General features: G+C 29.4%; 1 protein-coding gene across 1 annotated transcript; it reads left to right on the top strand.

The window, feature by feature from the left end:
* Window positions 1-3,307: 3,307 nt before the first annotated feature.
* Window positions 3,308-18,370, top strand: LOC111621570 (zinc finger protein 84-like; the record flags this gene model as incomplete). The annotated part of the gene is made up of 5 exons (XM_023363752.1): window positions 3,308-3,340; window positions 4,166-4,381; window positions 16,998-17,267; window positions 18,092-18,307; window positions 18,356-18,370. Coding segments are annotated over 5 exons (750 nt in total), but the record flags the coding sequence as incomplete, so codon positions are not given.
* Between the last annotated feature and the right edge of the window lie 1,699 nt (window positions 18,371-20,069).

Below are 20,069 nucleotides of genomic sequence, written 5' to 3'. Positions count from 1 at the left end.
CATAGTGAATACATATTTTTTTTTTTCATACGAAAAATTCACTAAACAAGTTTAAACAAAAGTCGCCCGGCTATGATGTGATCATTTTATAAAAGTTAAAAGAAAAAGGGATAGGTCACAAATAACTTATTCTCTATTTCAGTTTACTCACTTAAAATTATCGCGAAAAATACACTGGCTAGCATTTCAATGGCAGTAGTTTGAGACCTAGCAAGTGCGATTGGGAGCGCTGTCTTGTAAAACGGGCCAAATTTTAAATGAGGTATCGAAAGCTTTTATTGGGTAAACCTGGCCGAATGTTGAACAAACAAATGGTACCAATTACTTTGAAAAAAAAAAAAAACAATGCAACTAGGGATGCCAACTTCACCTCAGTTGAAGTGGTTGGTCTACGCCAGCGTGATTCATCTTTGCGTGTTCTGTCTTCCTCGAAATTCTTGTCTAACTCGAATACTCTTGTTATTGATAGACTATCGTCATCGAAGGCTTTTTGCCATATTTGCAACGTTTCTACTATTATGTTATATGTTGTATAATTATACTATACAATTATATATATATCTATAATTCTTGCCGTATTTTTCAATTTTATATGTTTGAAATTTAAATACTAATTGTACAAATTTCTATTAATTGTTTTTACGTTCTGAACATGCATTGAATCCGCGATCGATTTCGGTAATGATAACGTTGTAAAACATTTATCTTTAAGTAGGAATGTCTTTGTTGATTGTTACATTTTAGACTGAATATGTTTATTTCATATGGTATAAAAGCTACGACAAAAATCTTCAAATCTATCAGGTGATTATTAATTGTAATAACTTCTATAGAAAAATTAAATAATGTAAAACACTGTACAGTATATCACTATCAAAACAATTTTTTTTTGTTTTGTTCTTTATTATATATAACAGAAAAAAAATTATGGGGATCGATCAGAAAATGACCCCAAGATTTATGCATTTTAAGACTGGATCTTGAAACGTCGAAAAATTCAAAAATATTCGTCATTTTTCTACTATGTATAGATATGTGTAGGGTGAGGGAGGGGCACGACTTTGTTTATCTTCATTGAAGCTTAATAACTTCTGTTTTATGTGTCGATAATTTTTAATATTCAAAGAGATTCGAATATTAGTGAAACTGAAGCTATTAATTTTGATTGTTAAAAATCGAAAGGATGAGAAGATAACGACGGTTCGTATATCTTATCTCGAGTAGGGTCGGATTTAATGACGATTTTACACGTTATTAGCACTCACGATTTTTTAAATTCATCTGTACTCTCAAAATTCATTTGTGTGCCATTTTATAACAATTAAAAAATATATGTAAATTTTAATTTTAAAATATCATAATAAATTACGCTACACACGCAATTTTAAATGTTGCCAAGAAAGCAAAGGCACACGTTGCTGAAATTTTTGAAATTGTTAGCAAAATAGAAATCATTCAGTCTAAATATTACTTATAAATTTTCTTCAATATAAAAATGCATAATACGAGACTTTCTTTGACATTAAATGGTGCATCAGTGTTATATTTTAGGAATAAGAATAACAATGCAAATTAGCAAGATATCACCGACATTATTTACAATAAATTTTGGCTTAATATTGTGTAATTCATTTACAGTGTTGGTTTTGCGTCAGTAGTGATAAAAATATACTTTTTAATTCCACAGAATAAAAAATTATCAATTATATTATGCCTTGATATTTCTTTTTATTTTAATACTACTTTTAACTTATATCTTTTCGCTAAATTAAACTATTTAATAATTTTCACTTGCGATTGTTTCCCTCATATAATTGAAAAAAAAAATTATTCGTATTAATCCACTGTATTTACTTTGAATTCAATTATAAGTTGTACGAAATTACTATCAAACTGTACCGATGAATTAAACAATGTTTTATAAGATAATTAAATATTAATTAATTCCTAAAAAATGCTTCGTTTTATAAACCTGTATGAAAACTAGAATCAGAAAAAAGAAACCCAGGCACAAACCACGTTGCACTTTACGTGTATGTTAAGACATACATATCACTCAAATTGATTTCAGCACTATATCATTTCGAAATTATCCATCTATTCAAAAAATATTAATTGATAAAACTATGTTTGTTTTATTGCTGTTCGACAACGTGACGCGTGGGCGATCTGCCTGTAAGGAAATGTCTACTGGGAGGTCTTTTATAAAAAATTCGCCCCTATTTAAGTGTTACTAATGAGAAGAAAATCCGGGAAACTCCGCCTGATCAGCCCGTTGACCAGACATTAAATAAAAGTATATTACGTTACTCACACGATTTACATCAATTATTTAAAAAAAAAGTTTACTTACATCATTAGATTATTTAACACAGATAGAAATTAAAATTACGCAATTCAACTAAATATATAATAAAAGTTTTATATAATGAACAATATAAAATACAGTATAATTAAAGTAGATCCTCAACATCTTTTAAATCCATGCTTTCAATTCAGTGTACTTTGAATGCTTTGAATGAGTTCAATGGTATTTAATTCAGTTTATTTTGTAATTATGTATAATATATATGTCACATATTTACAAAATGACTTATGAAATTCAATGCTACTCTCTCAGTGTTTACTTTCAGCATACGCTATACAAATTATGGAAAAAATAATAATTTTATCTATTTTTTTTTTACTCTTCTTACGCTAACATACATGCACAATTGCACAATCATGCAGAAGAATTGCTCAGTCCGACATTATTGTAAGACATTGTTATAGGACATTGTTGTTTCTGACTCAAAATTTACAAATTGAATTTTAATATTTAAATGAAACTTTAGTTAAAATCAAAAATGGTAAGTGAAACTATCACTTTGTTTTCTAAAAATTGTTTATGTTTGATGAACACTTATTTAATTGCGAAAAAATTCGTAATTCTAATGCCACATCGTAAAAATACATAAACTATATTTTTCTAATATATTTTTATATAACTAGAAAATATTTATGATAATAATTAAAAAAAAAACTATCAATTTTTAATAATTATATTACGAATATTTTATTTTTTAAAAAGGATAAGAAACATCAATGTAGTGAATGTGGGAAAACATTTTCTAAAAAATGTCTCTTAGACATTCATATCAGAATTCACACTGGTGAGAAAACGTTTCTTTGCGAAATTTGCGGAAAAACTTTTTCTCAGTATGGAACTTTATTTAGACACAGAAAAATACATTTTCGAGAATTCGAATGCAACTATGATGGTTGCGATTTCAGTACAGACCATTATTTCAAATTGCTAAGACACGTGAATCGAGAACATTTACAAGCAAAGTCTTCTCAAGTAATTATGTTTACTTTTTCATATTCATCTAAATAAAATTTATAAAAATATATTAATCATAATCATACGATAGACTATATAAAAATTTTAATTAATTGTATATTTAATAAAAATGAGGCAGTGATAATTAACAGTGTAAGAAAAACATCGAAAAATATACTTACTATAATTTTTAAAGTTTAAAATATTTTCATCGTTACTGATATGTTATTTCAAACTATAATTCAATATCTAAAATTAATTCATTCAAATCGGTTAAATTTTCACTAAGAAGAAGTCTGATAAAAAATATACAACAGGAAGTACGATAAAGATAAATTTATATATTGTTATTTATATACGTAAATAAAAAAAAGCGTAAAAAAAGAAATAATGCAACATTCCAAATACAGTATCTTTAAAACATTACCTGACAGGAACTTGCACATTATTCATGAAGCGCCAGGTAGCTAATTTTTGTTTAAGTGAATAAACATTTTATAAATTGATGTGCTATTGCATCTATTGCCATTAACAAAAGAAAAACAATTTTAATAAGTAATTAAAAAGATTTCTCTGAAATTTAATTTTATTAGATTAAAAAAAAATGAAATATATTTCTGTAAGCTTTGTACAAAATTTTCTTAATTTCAACTATAGAATGAATTCGCCGTATTGAATCACAGGTAAAAATTAGGAACTAACTTTAAAAAGTCAGTTTGAAAATGAAGAATATACGTAATGAAAATTTATATGAAATGAAAATTTTGTATGAAACATTAATATTTCAAAATTAAAATGTTTTAGTTAAATATTTAATAAATTTTAAGAAAATTCTATAATTAGAGTTCATCGAAAGAACCGAATGAAAGAAAACATCAATGTGACAAGTGCCCCAAAAAGTTTTTATATAAATCACAATTACAAAGACACGTGAGATCACATACAGGAGAACGACCATTTTTGTGTCAGATCTGCAAAAAGGCTTTCACACAAAAGGCACATTTAAAAGGACATATGGCATTAATGCATTTGAATGAGGAAACTGTATCTTTGTCTCAGGTATTTAAATATGTAGTTTTTTTTATAGATTAACTTATATTGCAATAGATTGTGACAATTTAGAAGTATAAAAATGAGTTAGGTTGGTTTTGGTATTAATATAAAAGTGTTTTCTGTTTTAAATGTTACATTTGAAAACTTTTTAAAATATTGGCCATTTTAATCAAAATAGCATAATACGTTAATCAGTTCAGTAATCAATGATTACTTATTACAAAATTTACTTATGTAATTTTGTGTAAAGAAATTTAAACATGAACTATAATTGATGTAAATATATATAATGTATTCTGTTATAAAGATATTATTTCAAATATATTAATTTTATTTATTACAAAGTAGTTTTTTATTGTAATTTTTTCTGCGATAATGATAAAACATATAGATGTTCGAAAAATATAGATTATTTATATTATTTTTTATAGCACAATAGAATGTTACAGTATTTGACAGTTACATAAAGAGTTAAACACAAAATACATTTATTGTGATATCCCAAAAATATAGATAAGTTTAAACTTTGAGAAATAGTTCATAACATAGATTGATGAAAATTGTTTTAATATGAAATAGAACTGCTATTATATTTAATGAATTCCAAATTGCAATCAGGCAATGATTAAATTTTGTTTGATTTCTAGATTCTTTTCAAACTAGCACTCAATGCTATATTGTTTCAGATCAGGTACCATTGTAAAATTCCTGTTGTTATCATAAATTATCCGAGTAGTATGAGTCACAAGTTCTCAATACGATCAATGTCCGCTGATACATTATCTGTACAGGATATGAACAGCAATGATGACCAGTTCAATTTCTGATGCACTTTCACAATTATTGGAAAAGATAGTGAGGTTTCAGCTGGGCATAACGCCACAAAGGTGGGCGATATGCCCAGCTGAAACCTCACCATCTTTTCAATATATAAAGCTGAGCACATTTCACAAAAATTTCAGGTACAGTACATTGTATGCTGGGAGTTCTTTGCCTATCAGTTTATCGTACTTTGTCCAATGTTTTTTCGGATTCAAAAAAGTCGAATAAATATGATTATTCTTCTCTCGCTGTTTCTCTAATACCTGTGGTCCGTGGACCACTGGTGGTCCCTGAAAGCACCCGAAGTGGTCCGCGAAAGTTATCCCAAAATTATTAAATAAATGACGACGCGTTGATGACAATGCGCAGTACGTCAAGGTTAGAGCCGATAGCGGATTGGGCTGGGGTATGGTGCGCGGTCAGAAAATATGAAACTGGAAGTCACTAGCAATAAATTTGCATTTGAAGATAAAATCAGTGCGTTTATCGCTAAAATCGACCTATGGATCAGCAAAGTCGAAAGAAAGAATTTTTCTGCGTTTNTAGGCAGATCGCCTAAGTGTTGCGTTGCCATAACTTAACAAACAAACTAACTCTTTCCGCAAGGAACAAGAAATTGATCTAAAGTTGATTGTCTTAATCTTTTAATCAAAATTTTTCTCAAATGCGATATCACATTGTCGTTTTCTATTGCCACTATGACTTTTTTGTTTCTTGGATGCCATATTGATTAAATATATAAATCACAAAACAGAAAAAATAAGTATAACACAAACACTCGGAAAAGCAATACTTAACTCGCGCATGCCTAACACCAACTAAAATTTGACACAAAATACCGTTACGTTCGTTATCCGAATTTTGTTCGTTATCCGAAACAAAATTTTTGCAAAATAAAAGTTCGTTAACCGATTTGGTCGTTAACCAGGACGTTCGTTAACCGGGTTTCCACTGTATTATACATATGTTAAGAAATATAGCTTATATTCGTTTTTAATTATGAATGTTTAGTGCTTTAACATGTATTTCCTTAACGTTCCAAATTCGGCTAAGAAGTAAGTTAGAGATGCCTATTAATATACTAGAATCTCAGTATAATAATTCATTAATAAAACGTTTCAACAACAAAATGGAGAAAAGTATCTCACTATGTCAAAATATTTGGAAGCGATTTCGTATGAATCTTATAATCGCTTACGAAAACAAATTAAACCTTTAAATGTAGTGAAATTAGATTATTAAATTTAAACTACTTTGCGCTATATTTGAACCAATACTCAGTCAGCATTCTATTTACTTCAATACTAATCAGTATACCGTGTAATCCGATCAACACACGGTAAGACCATCTTCACATAAACTTTAATTAAAAAACTAATAGCACTNGGCAATGATTAAATTTTGTTTGATTTCTAGATTCTTTTCAAACTAGCACTCAATGCTATATTGTTTCAGATCAGGTACCATTGTAAAATTCCTGTTGTTATCATAAATTATCCGAGTAGTATGAGTCACAAGTTCTCAATACGATCAATGTCCGCTGATACATTATCTGTACAGGATATGAACAGCAATGATGACCAGTTCAATTTCTGATGCACTTTCACAATTATTGGAAAAGATAGTGAGGTTTCAGCTGGGCATAACGCCACACTGGTGGGCGATATGCCCAGCTGAAACCTCACCATCTTTTCAATATATAAAGCTGAGCACATTTCACAAAAATTTCAGGTACAGTACATTGTATGCTGGGAGTTCTTTGCCTATCAGTTTATCGTACTTTGTCCAATGTTTTTTCGGATTCAAAAAAGTCGAATAAATATGATTATTCTTCTCTCGCTGTTTCTCTAATACCTGTGGTCCGTGGACCACTGGTGGTCCCTGAAAGCACCCGAAGTGGTCCGCGAAAGTTATCCCAAAATTATTAAATAAATGACGACGCGTTGATGACAATGCGCAGTACGTCAAGGTTAGAGCCGATAGCGGATTGGGCTGGGGTATGGTGCGCGGTCAGAAAATATGAAACTGGAAGTCACTAGCAATAAATTTGCATTTGAAGATAAAATCAGTGCGTTTATCGCTAAAATCGACCTATGGATCAGCAAAGTCGAAAGAAAGAATTTTTCTGCGTTTGATACATTGAACCCCAATTATTGATTGACAGTGTGCTGAGATTAAAGGACAAATACAAAAGAACATTACATTCCATTTGCAAAGCTTGAAAAATGAATTTAATTGCTATTTTCCTGACTGCAAAGACAAAGGTATTCGGAAACTGATTTGCAATCCTTTCATAATCAACATTTCTGAGGTGCCGAATGAAATACAAGAAAAGTTAATTGAAATGCAACATGATAGTAACTGCAAGGATACATTCTAGACAGGAATTAATCTTAAAGATTTTTGGAGCCAAAAAGCTATTGCTCTCCCTAAAATTCGAGAAATTGCTTTACAGTGCCTAACTTTATTTTCAACCACATATTTATGCGAGCAAAGATTATCAGTGCTTTTGATAATTAAAAATAAACATCGAAATCAATTGGATGCCAGTGCCGACATGCATTTCCTTTGAGTAGCACTGAACCAAGAATTCGGCAGTTGGTAAACAGTATGCAGTCACAAAAATCGCACTAAAATAATGTAATTAATGTAACACTTTCGCAAATAATATATAATACTCTCGGTTTTGAATAATTTTCTACGTGTTTAATTTATAGAACAACCTTATAAGAACCTATATTACTGCCAAACAGCTCGTGGTCCATGACAACACAAAAATTTTGATAAATGGTCCCTCATCACTAAAAGGTTAAGAACCACTGCTCTAATAGTATGCGGCGAATTTCATAAATGGCATCAATTATGCAATTATGCAAAATGATCTGATGTGTCATGAGCAATCGTAGTAAATTCTAAACAACAATTCAGCATGTACTCGGAACATATTGTTAAGTCTACAGTAGAACTACCGTTATGTTCAACTCATGTAAATTCTGCTGGGTAATCCATTTTAATGCGTCCGTTTAAAATATATAGTTTATTATCTTTTGTTAATTTTATTAAGTTTATTCCAAGTTTATTAGTAGAATTGTCTTTGGATTGTCTGATATTTTGAATTNATATTTTTTCACAAATTATTATTTAATAAATTGTTTAACTTGGTTATATAACATATAAATCGTGTTAGTATTAGCTTTGTCAAAAGTCTTAAACATTTCCATCTCACTATTGCAGTTAGTCAGCGGTCCCATCTGGAGCCTTTGTAGTTTATCTTTTTCATTACAGCATTCACGTATAATATAAACTCTAGATAAAATTTTGGTAAAATTTGGATATATAGTTTGGGTATAGTCTATATATTTATCATTTATAATTAATCCATTTTTATTTAGCTTAATCTGTATTAAAAACTTTTTGATGTTGAAAGCTAGATTTGTCAATATATAATTATTATTTTCTGGGTAATTTAAAATTGTTGCATACCAGCTTGTTTTTCCCGTTTTCGTATGTCTTAAATGTCTTGAACGATGGAGAGCTCCATAGCTCTGTATATTATTTCTTTACTATACTGCTCCATATTATGTGTACGATCTAAAAACAATTTAATAGAGAATCCGTATTTATTTACTATCTTCGATTGCTGTATTATCCAACTTCGTCTTAAATCCGTTTCCCTTGATTTGTGATATAGTAAAAACAGTAATTTTGTTTTTACTATATCACAAATCATGTGCTTTTTGAATACATTACTACCATTTCTGAATATCATTACTGTTGATTTTTTTGGATTTATTTTAACTCTTAATTTTTCTAAGTACTCACAAATTTGTTGGATCTTTCTACGGAGCACAGCTGCCGTAGGAGCTACCAATGTCATCGGCATATGATATGGTATGTATTGTCTGATTTTCGATTTGAATACCATCTTCGTCTCTTTGAAAACAAGTATTTAGGTCATATAGATAATAATTGAAAAGATATGAGGAAAACGGATCTCCTTGTAATAGTCCTCTGTAGGTAATAAACGGTGTCCAGATCTTTGTATCTTGTTTCATGATTGTCTTATATTTTCCAAACAGAAATCCTATCAAGTTTATCAAAGGTTCATTTTACTTTGTAGGTCTGTAATGCTAATCATATCGTATGCTTTTTCAAGGTCCAAAAAAGGGCGAACACTTTATGTCTTTTCTTAAGCAACTGTATTTGAATTAGTGATAGCAACACAAAGAGAGCTGTCTGAATACCACCTCCTTCCACAAACGCAAATTGCGTATAATTTCTATAATTATTAGCAGCTGTCCAATGATTAAATTTACTAGCTAATACTGCAGTGAACACTTTCCGTAGACAAGACAGAAGAGCTATTGGTCTGTAATTGGTTGGTTCCTGTTTGTTCCCTTGTTTAAATATCATGGTAAAAATGACTTCATTCCATTTGTCCGGTATTATACTATAACTGTAGAATTGATTGAATTGTCTGGTTAAATATCGAATGATTTCTAGTGGCAGCATTTTAATGAGTGAATTAGGTATTGTATCCACTCCTGGTGTTGATTTATAAGTTTTTTAATACAATCCTGAAGTTCTTCCGTCTTAGTTTTCTTTTCTCGATGAATTTCTTGTCTTATCTTAGTTTACATATATTTTTGACAAAAATTTTTTCGGTAGTTTTCTGAGAATTTATTGTAGTATTTCAGCCAATCATTATATCCTACTCTAGCCTGTATGTCAAGACCTGACTGTCTTTTACGAAAATTGTTAATTATTCTCCAGAAAACTCTCAAGTCTTACGCTTCTGATAATTTTTTACTGATATTTGAAAAATATAATTTCTTTTTGGCTTTTATTAAATTATTATACATGTTCTTATATTTTAGGTAATTCATTAGTGCTTTGCTGGTATTTGTTCGTCTGAAGACTTGTAAACTCTTTTGTTTTTTAATTTTGTAACTATAACATGTATTGTTGTACCATTCGCACTTAAATATTTTTTCGTTCTATCGTATACAATTCTTGTACTTGTATCCTCTAATTTAGTTGTAATATTCAAATAATTTTCTATTGGATCATTTTCTTTTTCCAAATTTAACATCTCCCCGATCATTTTATCGAACTCTTTTACTATCAATTTTCCTTTATTATAGGATGGTTTTAGTTCCAGATTAATAAGGTGACATTGTTCACAACTATGTAATTTATTTCTCATTTTTTGGTATTTTATTAATTCCAACTGAATAGGAAAATGATCTGCCCGATCATCCCCCAGAACATTCATAGAGTTACAGCACTTTATCATTTCTTCTGAACAAATAATATAGTCCACTATTGATTTCCCGTTTGGGGAAACAAAGGTAATTTCTGCAGGGGTATGTCCCCTCATCCTACCGTTCAGAATTATTAATTGGTTATTATAAACAAAATCTAGCAGTATTTTCCCCTCTGTGTTTAATACTTTATCTTTGGATATTCTCTTATTGGCTATATTTTCGAACGTCTGAAAAAGTATGGTATCAGTGACTTCGCCAATACGTGCGTTTAGATCACATCCTATTATCCATAGTTTCGTCAGGCTAGACCATCTATTCAAAACTTTTTGCACTTCGTTTAAAATTGGTTTTTTCTCAATAGAGGGTAATATATATATTACTACCACTCCCAAATACGTGTAAGACCATGTCATTTTGATTTTATTCTCTAATTTTATTATAACAGCAATGATATGATATAATCCGATGTATATTGGAGAATTATTTCACGTAATCGCTTCTTAATAAGTAACAGAATTCCACATGACGGGCGTCCAAACCTATTTTTACATTTAGCATTGCTAATTATTACGCTATTGTCTTGTTCTAGGTATTTTATTTCCATATCACTAAATTTTAGAATCCAGGTTTCTAAAAATCCAATTATTTCATTTGGGTTCAGGAATTTCCTCATTGAGTTTTTGAATAATTTCCCTCTTAATCCTTGAATATTCTAAAAGTTAATCATCACTTTATTTTTTTCTCTTTTTTAATTTCTACTTTTATCTCATTCAACTCATTATCTTTGATTATCAAATTATCATCACTCATTTTTCTACTGTTATTCTCCATATTATTAATCATTCTTCTTTTTTCGTGCATTGTTTTTAAATTCTGATTTATTTTAGATAATCTTATATTATATTTGTCTCTAAAAAATGATTAAGCTGAATTATTTCTCTAGTATTCAAATCGTACGTATACATTGTATTATCTTTTAAAAAGTAGTTATCTCTTATTTTTATCTTATTAGCATCTGATCTGTCTAGTTTAATATTTTTTAATAGTAACTTTCTCCGGATCCTAGATCTCGGGCATAAGTCCGTTGATATTATTATTATTTTCTTTTCATCCATCATTTTCGATCTTATGGTCCAGAATTTATTAAGAATTAAGTTTCTATCTTTATCCGATTCAGTCATATCCTTAATTACTTGGTTATTTTTTCTATTTCCTAATTGAATAAAACCCTCAATTTCTATACAATTGAGTTCTAAGTTTTCTTTTATAAATTTTTTCAACTCTTCTACGTATTCCGAGGTTTTGAATGGAAAATTAAATATTATTGGATTCTTTTTAGTCGTCTCGTTTAACATTTTATCAATTTCAAAGTCCACCATACCATTTAGCTTGCTATGCGAGTCTGTTCTTTCTTCTAATATACGTAGATTTTTGCACATGTCTTTCATCTCTTCCTTTATCTTTAAATTTTCTTCATTCATACGGTTAATTTCAGCTCTCATGTAACGGATTTCGAAGTTTAGACGATCAAATTTGTCTTGGATTAATTCATAAACCGATTTAAGTGAGTATTCAGGTTCAACAGTCTTTGTTAGTAAATCTTCTTCAGGTTCAAAAAAGTCTTTTATTGATATCAGTATTATTCTTGGAATGTTCCTCAATTGAGTATTCCTCTCCTGACATTTCGCTTGTCTGAGTATTTTCTTCTATATCTCTTGTAATCTCTCTACGTGGTCTCCCTCGTTCTCATTTTTGCATAACTGCTTGACTTGGTATTGGAGGAGATCGAAAAAAAAATCCGGGATTTAACTCAATGCCATCAATCATTAGTATAATAAAAATTATTATTCGAGTTAATAAAACATTTAAACTACTTATTTCAGTTCTAAACTTATTATTTTGTTGTAAAAATTCCATGTTTAACGTCACCACAACAGCTCAGCAAAAAAGTCACCAATACCTCCGCAGGCTAAACACGCCCCCTTATTTTCTATATATTTCAAGAAATCTGTGACGTATAAATTATATTAAAAGAATTTTATTAAAGTGTTGATAGAAAGCATTAAATATGCTGTAAATTAAAGTGTTCTACAGTAGACCCCTATAACGCTTAGATACGTTCCACTTTATAAGAATTTTACGTTGTAGGAATCCTTAAATACATGAGCCAATCACAGCTCGACACGTGTGAAGTTTACGGACTACGGCTGTTTGAAAAGTTTTCTTCTATAAAATTAACCGATTCGAGTCGACTAATTCGACTCATCATTTCCAAAACACGTATAATTTTTTGGGAATAATCCGTATAAACTATTCTATAAACATAAAATTGTAGGACTACTTACCGAGTGTGCACCGTTCGACTACGCCGTTGCTTACGCTTGTTTTCGTCGCGGAGCGGCGCACCAAACGGCGGCCGCGTTTTCTGATAAATTATTTTTCTGCGAAAAATTCGTTGACCTTTGGAGACATCATTAATAAAAATAATTTTTATGGCCGTTGAATAAGAAATGTTTCTTTCACAAGTAATGTATAAAATTAGTGCTGTATTAGATTTACGGTACCTAATTTACATACTGTACAGACGATAGTAAACTCAACTTACTGGCTTAAACTTTCCGTAGCGTGGCGCTGGATGGCGGAAAGTATTGATAGTTCGGCTGCTCATCCACTATTGGTCCAGATTCGACCAATCTTGTCGCGACACTAGTCAGCGACGACGTTTTACGGGTCCCTTTATACGAATACTGCCGCAATTTTTTCGCTACGTTATAGGAATTTCCGTTATAGGAACCCACGTTATAGGGGGGTCGACTGTATTTTATTAACGTTGTTGATGGAATGCCTGAAAATTCACGTAAAATGTAGTTGTTGTAATGTAGGATGTAATTGTAGTTGTATGTAGTTGTGTAAATATAGGGATCTGAATGGTCACGTAAAATGTAGATGTTGACCATTCAGATCCCTGTGAGTAATGATGTATTTACAACATCTCTGACGTCTCTGCTTTGCTGCTCGAGGCTGAAATGGAAAAACCACATGAGTTGCCTAGCTGCCAATTTGACACCTCTCCTGATAATTGCATTGCTGTTAGTAATGTGAATTGACACTCCAAATTGCGAAAAGTTTGTCATTATTTTTTATCCCGTTTCTCTTTTCTTTCATGATTTTACGTGCAAAACACAAAATTCACACTGAACAAAAAAATGCGATTACGGTTACTTGATTTTTTTTTCTGTAAGTATGACTTCAGCTTAACTGTTTATAAAACACACGATGTAACAAAACCAGTGATAACCCGAAAGATCTGATACAAAAACTTTTGTCAAATATGCGTAGATCAATCTTTTTCAAATTATCATCCATTTATTAAAAATAAATTGAGAACAATACAGGGGAAAATAGTAATAAAAGAAAAAGCGTGTCTTTCAAATTAAATAAGTTAAAAATTGCATCCTAGCATAGTGAATACATATTTTTTGTTTTCATACGAAAAATTCACTAAACAAGTTTAAACAAAAGTCGCCCGGCTATGATGTGATCATTTTATAAAAGTTAAAAGAAAAAGGGATAGGTCACAAATAACTTATTCTCTATTTCAGTTTACTCACTTAAAATTATCGCGAAAAATACACTGGCTAGCATTTCAATGGCAGTAGTTTGAGACCTAGCAAGTGCGATTGGGAGCGCTGTCTTGTAAAACGGGCCAAATTTTAAATGAGGTATCGAAAGCTTTTATTGGGTAAACCTGGCCGAATGTTGAACAAACAAATGGTACCAATTACTTTGAAAAAAAAAAAAAACAATGCAACTAGGGATGCCAACTTCACCTCAGTTGAAGTGGTTGGTCTACGCCAGCGTGATTCATCTTTGCGTGTTCTGTCTTCCTCGAAATTCTTGTCTAACTCGAATACTCTTGTTATTGATAGACTATCGTCATCGAAGGCTTTTTGCCATATTTGCAACGTTTCTACTATTATGTTATATGTTGTATAATTATACTATACAATTATATATATATCTATAATTCTTGCCGTATTTTTCAATTTTATATGTTTGAAATTTAAATACTAATTGTACAAATTTCTATTAATTGTTTTTACGTTCTGAACATGCATTGAATCCGCGATCGATTTCGGTAATGATAACGTTGTAAAACATTTATCTTTAAGTAGGAATGTCTTTGTTGATTGTTACATTTTAGACTGAATATGTTTATTTCATATGGTATAAAAGCTACGACAAAAATCTTCAAATCTATCAGGTGATTATTAATTGTAATAACTTCTATAGAAAAATTAAATAATGTAAAACACTGTACAGTATATCACTATCAAAACAATTTTTTTTTGTTTTGTTCTTTATTATATATAACAGAAAAAAAATTATGGGGATCGATCAGAAAATGACCCCAAGATTTATGCATTTTAAGACTCTGGATCTTGAAACGTCGAAAAATTCAAAAATATTCGTCATTTTTCTACTATGTATAGATATGTGTAGGGTGAGGGAGGGGCACGACTTTGTTTATCTTCATTGAAGCTTAATAACTTCTGTTTTATGTGTCGATAATTTTTAATATTCAAAGAGATTCGAATATTAGTGAAACTGAAGCTATTAATTTTGATTGTTAAAAATCGAAAGGATGAGAAGATAACGACGGTTCGTATATCTTATCTCGAGTAGGGTCGGATTTAATGACGATTTTACACGTTATTAGCACTCACGATTTTTTAAATTCATCTGTACTCTCAAAATTCATTTGTGTGCCATTTTATAACAATTAAAAAATATATGTAAATTTTAATTTTAAAATATCATAATAAATGACGCTACACACGCAATTTTAAATGTTGCCAAGAAAGCAAAGGCACACGTTGCTGAAATTTTTGAAATTGTTAGCAAAATAGAAATCATTCAGTCTAAATATTACTTATAAATTTTCTTCAATATAAAAATGCATAATACGAGACTTTCTTTGACATTAAATGGTGCATCAGTGTTATATTTTAGGAATAAGAATAACAATGCAAATTAGCAAGATATCACCGACATTATTTACAATAAATTTTGGCTTAATATTGTGTAATTCATTTACAGTGTTGGTTTTGCGTCAGTAGTGATAAAAATATACTTTTTAATTCCACAGAATAAAAAATTATCAATTATATTATGCCTTGATATTTCTTTTTATTTTAATACTACTTTTAACTTATATCTTTTCGCTAAATTAAACTATTTAATAATTTTCACTTGCGATTGTTTCCCTCATATAATTGAAAAAAAAAATTATTCGTATTAATCCACTGTATTTACTTTGAATTCAATTATAAGTTGTACGAAATTACTATCAAACTGTACCGATGAATTAAACAATGTTTTATAAGATAATTAAATATTAATTAATTCCTAAAAAATGCTTCGTTTTATAAACCTGTATGAAAACTAGAATCAGAAAAAAGAAACCCAGGCATAAACCACGTTGCACTTTACGTGTATGTTAAGACATACATATCACTCAAATTGATTTCAGCACTATATCATTTCGAAATTATCCATCTATTCAAAAAATATTAATTGATAAAACTATGTTTGTTTTATTGCTGTTCGACAACGTGACGCGTGGGCGATCTGCCTGTAAGGAAATGTCTACTGGGAGGTCTTTTATAAAAAATTCGCCCCTATTTAAGTGTTACTAATGAGAAGAAAATCCGGGAAACTCCGCCTGATCAGCCCGTTGACCAGACATTAAATAAAAGTATATTACGTTACTCACACGATTTACATCAATTATTTAAAAAAAAAAAGTTTACTTACATCATTAGATTATTTAACACAGATAGAAATTAAAATTACGCAATTCAACTAAATATATAATAAAAGTTTTATATAATGAACAATATAAAATACAGTATAATTAAAGTAGATCCTCAACATCTTTTAAATCCATGCTTTCAATTCAGTGTACTTTGAATGCTTTGAATGAGTTCAATGGTATTTAATTCAGTTTATTTTGTAATTATGTATAATATATATGTCACATATTTACAAAATGACTTATGAAATTCAATGCTACTCTCTCAGTGTTTACTTTCAGCATACGCTATACAAATTATGGAAAAAATAATAATTTTATCTATTTTTTTTTTACTCTTCTTACGCTAACATACATGCACAATTGCACAATCATGCAGAAGAATTGCTCAGTCCGACATTATTGTAAGACATTGTTATAGGACATTGTTGTTTCTGACTCAAAATTTACAAATTGAATTTTAATATTTAAATGAAACTTTAGTTAAAATCAAAAATGGTAAGTGAAACTATCACTTTGTTTTCTAAAAATTGTTTATGTTTGATGAACACTTATTTAATTGCGAAAAAATTCGTAATTCTAATGCCACATCGTAAAAATACATAAACTATATTTTTCTAATATATTTTTATATAACTAGAAAATATTTATGATAATAATTAAAAAAAAAACTATCAATTTTTAATAATTATATTACGAATATTTTATTTTTTAAAAGGATAAGAAACATCAATGTAGTGAATGTGGGAAAACATTTTCTAAAAAATGTCTCTTAGACATTCATATCAGAATTCACACTGGTGAGAAAACGTTTCTTTGCGAAATTTGCGGAAAAACTTTTTCTCAGTATGGAACTTTATTTAGACACAGAAAAATACATTTTCGAGAATTCGAATGCAACTATGATGGTTGCGATTTCAGTACAGACCATTATTTCAAATTGCTAAGACACGTGAATCGAGAACATTTACAAGCAAAGTCTTCTCAAGTAATTATGTTTACTTTTTCATATTCATCTAAATAAAATTTATAAAAATATATTAATCATAATCATACGATAGACTATATAAAAATTTTAATTAATTGTATATTTAATAAAAATGAGGCAGTGATAATTAACAGTGTAAGAAAAACATCGAAAAATATACTTACTATAATTTTTAAAGTTTAAAATATTTTCATCGTTACTGATATGTTATTTCAAACTATAATTCAATATCTAAAATTAATTCATTCAAATCGGTTAAATTTTCACTAAGAAGAAGTCTGATAAAAAATATACAACAGGAAGTACGATAAAGATAAATTTATATATTGTTATTTATATACGTAAATAAAAAAAGCGTAAAAAAAGAAATAATGCAACATTCCAAATACAGTATCTTTAAAACATTACCTGACAGGAACTTGCACATTATTCATGAAGCGCCAGGTAGCTAATTTTTGTTTAAGTGAATAAACATTTTATAAATTGATGTGCTATTGCATCTATTGCCATTAACAAAAGAAAAACAATTTTAATAAGTAATTAAAAAGATTTCTCTGAAATTTAATTTTATTAGATTAAAAAAAAATGAAATATATTTCTGTAAGCTTTGTACAAAATTTTCTTAATTTCAACTATAGAATGAATTCGCCGTATTGAATCACAGGTAAAAATTAGGAACTAACTTTAAAAAGTCAGTTTGAAAATGAAGAATATACGTAATGAAAATTTATATGAAATGAAAATTTTGTATGAAACATTAATATTTCAAAATTAAAATGTTTTAGTTAAATATTTAATAAATTTTAAGAAAATTCTATAATTAGAGTTCATCGAAAGAACCGAATGAAAGAAAACATCAATGTGACAAGTGCCCCAAAAAGTTTTTATATAAATCACAATTACAAAGACACGTGAGATCACATACAGGAGAACGACCATTTTTGTGTCAGATCTGCAAAAAGGCTTTCACACAAAAGGCACATTTAAAAGGACATATGGCATTAATGCATTTGAATGAGGAAACTGTATCTTTGTCTCAGGTATTTAAATATGTAGTTTTTTTTATAGATTAACTTATATTGCAATAGATTGTGACAATTTAGAAGTATAAAAATGAGTTAGGTTGGTTTTGGTATTAATATAAAAGTGTTTTCTGTTTTAAATGTTACATTTGAAAACTTTTTAAAATATTGGCCATTTTAATCAAAATAGCATAATACGTTAATCAGTTCAGTAATCAATGATTACTTATTACAAAATTTACTTATGTAATTTTGTGTAAAGAAATTTAAACATGAACTATAATTGATGTAAATATATATAATGTATTCTGTTATAAAGATATTATTTCAAATATATTAATTTTATTTATTACAAAGTAGTTTTTTATTGTAATTTTTTCTGCGATAATGATAAAACATATAGATGTTCGAAAAATATAGATTATTTATATTATTTTTTATAGCACAATAGAATGTTACAGTATTTGACAGTTACATAAAGAGTTAAACACAAAATACATTTATTGTGATATCCCAAAAATATAGATAAGTTTAAACTTTGAGAAATAGTTCATAACATAGATTGATGAAAATTGTTTTAATATGAAATAGAACTGCTATTATATTTAATGAATTCCAAATTGCAATCAGGCAATGATTAAATTTTGTTTGATTTCTAGATTCTTTTCAAACTAGCACTCAATGCTATATTGTTTCAGATCAGGTACCATTGTAAAATTCCTGTTGTTATCATAAATTATCCGAGTAGTATGAGTCACAAGTTCTCAATACGATCAATGTCCGCTGATACATTATCTGTACAGGATATGAACAGCAATGATGACCAGTTCAATTTCTGATGCACTTTCACAATTATTGGAAAAGATAGTGAGGTTTCAGCTGGGCATAACGCCACAAAGGTGGGCGATATGCCCAGCTGAAACCTCACCATCTTTTCAATATATAAAGCTGAGCACATTTCACAAAAATTTCAGGTACAGTACATTGTATGCTGGGAGTTCTTTGCCTATCAGTTTATCGTACTTTGTCCAATGTTTTTTCGGATTCAAAAAAGTCGAATAAATATGATTATTCTTCTCTCGCTGTTTCTCTAATACCTGTGGTCCGTGGACCACTGGTGGTCCCTGAAAGCACCCGAAGTGGTCCGCGAAAGTTATCCCAAAATTATTAAATAAATGACGACGCGTTGATGACAATGCGCAGTACGTCAAGGTTAGAGCCGATAGCGGATTGGGCTGGGGTATGGTGCGCGGTCAGAAAATATGAAACTGGAAGTCACTAGCAATAAATTTGCATTTGAAGATAAAATCAGTGCGTTTATCGCTAAAATCGACCTATGGATCAGCAAAGTCGAAAGAAAGAATTTTTCTGCGTTTGATACATTGAACCCCAATTATTGATTGACAGTGTGCTGAGATTAAAGGACAAATACAAAAGAACATTACATTCCATTTGCAAAGCTTGAAAAATGAATTCAATCGCTATTTTCCTGACTGCAAAGACAAAGGTATTCGGAAACTGATTTGCAATCCTTTCATAATCAACATTTCTGAGGTGCCGAATGAAATACAAGAAAAGTTAATTGAAATGCAACATGATAGTAACTGCAAGGATACATTCTAGACAGGAATTAATCTTAAAGATTTTTGGAGCCAAAAAGCTATTGCTTTCCCTAAAATTCGAGAAATTGCTTTACAGTGCCTAACTTTATTTTCAACCACATATTTATGCGAGCAAGGATTCTCAGTGCTTTTGATAATTAAAAATAAACATCGAAATC

Source organism: Centruroides sculpturatus, unplaced genomic scaffold, assembly GCF_000671375.1.
Source record: "Centruroides sculpturatus isolate CEXI.00-Female unplaced genomic scaffold, Cexi_2.0 scaffold299, whole genome shotgun sequence".
NCBI classification, from domain to species: domain Eukaryota; kingdom Metazoa; phylum Arthropoda; class Arachnida; order Scorpiones; family Buthidae; genus Centruroides; species Centruroides sculpturatus.
The sequence above is the reverse complement of the archived record's forward strand: the minus strand, read 5'-3'. Positions and strand labels throughout refer to the sequence as shown.